Here is a 6,415-nt window from a genome sequence, read left to right as displayed (position 1 = left end):
GGGTCGATGTAATCAACCAGTTTCCTACTCTGAAATTGCTGGCCTTGTGTCAAAATATGAAATCAATATTTAAATTTATAATCAAAATTTAAAGAGTTATTATTCTTTCTGAAATTTTTATCTAGCATTGTTTGTAAATATCCATTCTGTATATTACGTGTGTGTCGTGGCTATTAGTGGTGGCAAATATTGTTTCTTTGCAGTTTAAAGAATTTTGAAATAGATTAACTTTAATTTTTATTTTTTAATTTTTTTTTTCAGGAAAGATTTTCACTTAAGTTCTATTCTTTGCAAAGTTGATGCCAAGCTCAGAAAATTAGCTTTGAAAGAAAGGTAAGTTGTTTGTTCTTGTGGTAAAGTTAGTATTATCATGTTTAAGTTTTGATTTGATGTCACAGAACACAATGTAAATAGTTCTGACATTTGTGTGAAAACGTGATGTTTGGTGAGAGAGAAGAAAAGAATATTTGACTAAATGCACAATCAGTTTATACTTAAGCAAGCTTTGCATAAAAGTGTGGAAGTAGAAAGTAATAAATTTTATAAACAGTATAAAGCAAATTTACCCCTTTCATCCTGATTTTCATCTACCGAATCTGCTCACAAGGCATTGGTTGGTTCAAGGATACAGTAGAAGACATTTACCTAAAATGCCTTGCAGATTGAACTTGAGACTACATAGGTAACAAAGCAAACTCTGTGTCCACATGGCCATGCTTGTACATATTGCTGTGCTCAACTGTTTCAGATCAATATCAACGGCAGTTCTAGCGTTTGTACAAGGTTACAAATTTAAAAAAGGATGGAATCGTGTTTCTTTAGTACTTAATCCTAAAGGGGTTGAGAAGTAACATTGATTCCTTAGAGATTTGATCTCAGAACATTGGGAGATACAGCTAAATACTACAGGACACTTAGTCTGCTGCTCTATTGATTCTACCAAGTCACCATCCTTCAAAAAATGCTACTTAGTAACATCACCACCATCATTGTTTTAGCATCCACTTTTCTATGCTTGCATGGTTTGGATGTAAGTTATTGACACCCATACCTATTTCCAAGCAATGTGATATTTCCTCATGACCAAACCTGTTTTGCTGGCATTCATTTACAACAACCAGGTGATTTCAGAACATAGAGAGAGAGTGGGTTTCTTTCAGTTTCTGTCTACCAAATCCACTCACAAGGCTTTGGTCAGCTCAAGGCTATGGTAGAAGACACTTGTCCGGGGGCCACATAGTGGACTGAACTCAGAACCATATGGTTAGGAAGCAAACTTCTTAACTACACAGTGTGCCTGTGCCTATGTATTGCTTGTATTATTTTAGAAGTTGAAGAATACCGAGTGGCAGGGGAGGGTGTCTCCCCGTCCCCACACACACACATATCTGGATAACGACGTATAGAGATGTGTTAGCAATTTAATCCAAATGTTTAACAAAATTAAAAATGGTATCTTTGTCATTGTAATAGACTGGGATAAAAGACCCATTCTGTGTATCTTTGTGGACCTATGCTGTATAAAAAAAACAAATCGTTATTTATATGTTATGTAGAATTGTTAAAAGCTGATTGTAAAATTGTTTAATCTTATGAATGAACAATAGAATAAACTTTTTCTTTTTTATTTTAGTTTTTATTGTTTATATGAGAAATATATATAATTAATGAATATTTCATCAGTAAACTGAATGATATAACAATATTCTATATTTGCAACAATTAATGTTTTTTTGTTGCATTCTGTTTTTACATTTGTCTAATTAATGCAAGATAGTGTCTCCATTTAATGACATAATTGCCCATTCACAACTTTTGAAAGTATAATTGAGCAGAATTTGCAGCCTAATGCTGATCATTACATAAATGAATTTTAACTTCATTAGAAATATTAATAACTTTAGATCACATTAATAATTTTTCAATTTTATCCCTCTTGTAAAAATTATAAGCTCCATGACTGTAAATTTGGCTATAATCAATAACTTTGAGCTACATTGGGCAAGTGTCTTCTACTATAGCCTCGGGCTGACCAAAGCCTTGTGAGTGGATTTGGTAGACGGAAACTGAAAGAAGCCCGTCGTATATATGTATATATATATGTATGTGCGTGTGTATGTTTGTCCCCCCAACATTGCTTGACAACCGATGCTGATGTGTTTACGTCCCCGTAACTTAGCGGTTCGGCACAAAGAGACCGATAGAATAAGTACTAGGCTTCCAAAGAATAAGTCCTGGGTTGATTTGCTTGGCTAAAGGTGGTGCTCCAGCATGGCCACAGTAAAAAGACTGAAACAAGTAAAAGAGTAAAGAGTATCCACAAAGCTGGGAAACTCAGTTCTGCTATAAGGCTTTTTTCGATCAATGCTAACTTTTAGTTTCTATAAAACCCAAACTTCACTGAGGTGAAATTTTAGCTCATTGTTCTGTATGTAGTTTGGCACCTTATGAAATAAGGATATGCTGATTTAGCTTCAGAAATCATGTTGGCTGGAAGGAAACAATTTTACAGAACCAGTTATCTATTAAGAAATTCTCTCCGTTTCATACCTCAAACACTAGTATCTGGTTTGTTGTGTTTGGAATACCGAGATTTGCATTTGAAGTGCTACTAATTTTATTGCCACCAGTGGATTAATGTCCATTATGCTAAGTGGAAGTATAATTATGTAAATTTGTTACAATCGTAGGGGATTGAATTCTCCATATAAATGTTGAATCTGTCTTTATTGTATGGAGAGAGAGAGAGAGAGATATCTTATTTGAGCACCACTGGAATATTCATTTTCATGTCTTCACTACAAAGTAGTGGTTGGCATGAATGGATTTCACTTATGCAGTGAAGAGCAGCGCTATTGTATGTTTCAAATGTACCTTGAAGAAAGTGCTCTCCTTCAACTCATTAGTGCTACCTTAACCCATTAGCATTTAAACCAGCCATATCCAGCCAAAATATTCTACTTGTTTTATGCTCAAACTGTCCAGATCTGGCCTCTCATACCAAACCTGCAATATCATTCTAAAAACAGCTCATAAAAACCTGAAACCTTTAAAATAATGCATGTTTAATTCAAAACAGTATGAATAAATAAGCATTACTTTTGACAGAATAATATGAATGCTAAAGAGTTAATCTGTTTCTAGACCCATTCATTTTCTCCCTCCCACTTTTTTATAATGTAGGGTTTGCCATGTATCTCCTCCATAGCAACAAACTTGTTTCTGTCCCTTCTATCATACTCTAACCTGGGAAACGCAAGCACAAGACTACCCTGCCTGACAAAACTGCACCAACAGAGGTGCCACCCCTGACGAATAGAACAGGATTGCAGAGGCACAAAGAAAATGTGATCTATGCAAGTCCAGAGCCTACACCTTGCCTTCAGTCCCTACAGACCATCAGTACTCAACCTGTGGCAGAGCCTTCTACATGCACCTGACTGATTGGCCACAGCTGGACATACCATGCCCCATCTTCTCCCATATGATATCCTTGGTCATCATCAACAATGATGAATGAACAAATATAACCTCTCAGTGCCTTGCATAGAGCTACCTCCCTCTCTACTACACTTTCATTCAAGGAAACTCTTTAGTCTTGCAGGGTACATGGTGACCTAACTAGTGCTGGTGCCAAGAAAAAAAAAGCACTCAATACACTCTGTAAAGTAGTTGGCACTAGAAAGGGTATCCAGCTATATAAAATGATGCCAAAACTGAGGCACTGGAGCAATACATGGTTCTCCAAACCATTGGATCCTGCTGGACCATCTAACTTCTGCCAGCATGGATAGTAGATATGAAAATATTAGCAGAAAATAATATACACACATGCTTACATATACATGAATATATACACTCACTCACTCACTCACTCACTCACTCACTCACTCACTCACTCACTCACTCAATCAATCAAATTTCTTAATCACACAACCATACTACTCCTACCTATTTTGTATTTTCATATGTAAATATTTTAAAATAAAAAAAATATACGTAATAGAAAGTCTTAAAATATTGTGGCCTTTGCTGAATTAGAACTTGCATCTTTCGATTCCAAAATAATTATTATTTAATCACACAGGTTAATTGATCATTTGCTTCTCTCATGATTTTTATAAGTTCTTGTAATAGCCGAGCCATTGCTTCCAGGTCTCACGATATACGTTCATGTTAGATTAATCAGACACATATATAAGATATAACCTAAATTATTATATGGTAAAAATGAGCTGTTTTTATTGGTGGACTTACTTAATATACTGTCTCTTCTCTTTTCATAGTTTTTGATCAGTGGGTTTTTTTTTTTTTTTTTTTTTTTTTCAGTAATCATTGGCTTTAGTTCTGTTCTAATTTGAAATTATCCAAATAATTAAAATCTCTCTCTCCAAATTAAGCACCTAATCATGGGAAAAGAATATATAGATACATACATACATGCATGCATGCACAAACAGTCTGAAGATATTAATTTAAAGAAAAATTGTAATAGCTTGAAGCATGTGATTAATTTAAACTGTCGTTTTTCTTAGTTATCATTACTTCTTCAGTTTCATTATCAGAGAACCACTTTTAATTCATATCCATTACAAAATTTGTTATTTCTCTTTTCTGTTGGCCATGTGGCAAAAAGTTCGCTTCCCACCTACATGGTTTTGGGTTCAGGTTTTGAATTTATGTGTATGAGCTGGTGTGCATACATGTCATTGGTCTTCTTGCTTTGCCATTGTGTTATATATATTTGTAACCAAATGTCACTATTATGCTAGTGGTATCCATAGTTTCCAATCTTCCATGAAAACCTACCTGGGGAGATTACATGGTTGGTGACAGGACCCATGAAGGCATGGAATGGTGAACATTTAAAACAACAATGATGATGATGTTGATGTCTTTCTGTAAATATTCTTTTCTACTTTATGCACAAGACTTGAAATTTGGTGGGTGGGAGCCAGTCGATTAGATCGACTCCAGTACACAACTTGTACTTAATTTATTGACCCCGAAAGGATGAAAGGTGAAGTAAATATGATGAAACTTTGAGAAAACAGGATTTCCTATATAAGGAGTTCATTTTCTGCTAAATGCAGTGTGTTTGGTCCCAGCTTGGCTTCAATATTAAAGGGTTCAATTATATATTCATTTCTTGATATATAACTTGCCCTGACTTGTATCTAAGGAAGACTAAACTAAATTTAATACCTTTTTCCAATTATAAATGAATCCTGATATTTTTCAAGAGTAGTAATTAGGTTTATGCCTTTCTCCAGGGGCATTAGTGATGTAAGTGCCTATGACCGGAACTCATTAAAGCCCTTGCTCTGTTTTACAAATAGAATAAGAGAATATACTGAACTCCCTATGCCAATGTTGTTAACAGTTCCCTAAATTTAGTTAGTCATATTATGGTTATATATGGCAAAGAACATCATTTGTCCATTTTTCTTATTCACCTACATTGTTCAGTAGTGTTGAAATTGAATTATAATTCTCAGTGTCAGATCGTTGTATCAAACAAACATGATGGAACTAAAGCTCTTTGCAAAATAAAAGTTATTTCCTTGTCTTGATGAATATTTAATAAATGGAGTTATCCTAGAAAGATTATTTAATGGTAAAATTATATAAAACGTTTGGCACCATTCTTTAGATTCAAAGTAAAATTCTGACATAATTTAGATGGTTCTTCTCCAAGAATTGACACTGTACATCTTTCCTGACTACATATCCCTTTGTAATTGCAAAACAATTTAAATTGTATATTGAACTTGCATTAACCTCACTCCATTTGTCTAGCAATACCAGTAAAAATTTTAAAGCTGATGACATTTGCTTACACACTCAAAGTTTAAGAGACATTTTGCAATGTACGTGGGTGGTACAGCTAATTCCATAATCATCAGTTCGTTTTGTTCTCAAGAGTAGATTTTAGATCAAAGAGTAGATTTTAGATCACCTGTAACAGTATTTATAATGTATCAATGTAATTATTCTTACTTTTTCAAAGTGTAATCGTTGACCTTAGGAAAACTAGCCACTCTATTGTGTAAATTTTCATGACCAGACAAGCATGGAAAAGGGGCACAAAATATAAAAGTGTCTTTTATCATTCATTTGTTTCAGTCATTAGACCAGTGTTTCTCAAGCAGGGTGTCGCGAGAAAGAGTGAGATAAGCTAATGTTAATTTCATGATCATAATATATATGTATCATCATCGTTTAACGTCTGCTTTCCATGCTAGCATGGGTTGGACGATTTGACTGAGAACTGGCAAGCCAGAAGACTGCACCAGGCTCCAATCTGATCTGGCAGAGTTTCTACAGCTGGATGCCCTTCCTAATGCCAACCACTCCGAGAGTGTAGTGGGTGCTTTTACGTGCCACCGGCACGAGGGCCAGTCACAAAGTACTG

The 6,415-nt window shown here is 34.8% G+C and overlaps 1 protein-coding gene across 3 annotated transcripts in view; it reads left to right on the top strand.

Moving 5' to 3' along the window:
- Positions 1-6,415, top strand: part of LOC106884444 (polycomb protein suz12-A) — a 98,315-nt gene that overhangs the window by 53,932 nt on the left and 37,968 nt on the right. For all 3 annotated transcript variants that reach the window (XR_008265569.1, XM_014935834.2, XM_014935833.2), the window contains exon 4: positions 262-333. Coding sequence is in view for 2 of the 3 variants with exons in the window: in XM_014935834.2 (XP_014791320.1) it covers positions 262-333 (72 nt within the window). In the remaining variant the exon portion in view is untranslated. The remainder of the gene's footprint in view (positions 1-261; positions 334-6,415) is intronic.

Source organism: Octopus bimaculoides, chromosome 1 (genome assembly GCF_001194135.2).
Source record: "Octopus bimaculoides isolate UCB-OBI-ISO-001 chromosome 1, ASM119413v2, whole genome shotgun sequence".
NCBI lineage: Eukaryota > Metazoa > Mollusca > Cephalopoda > Octopoda > Octopodidae > Octopus > Octopus bimaculoides.
This window is presented reverse-complemented; position numbering and strand designations above follow the sequence as displayed.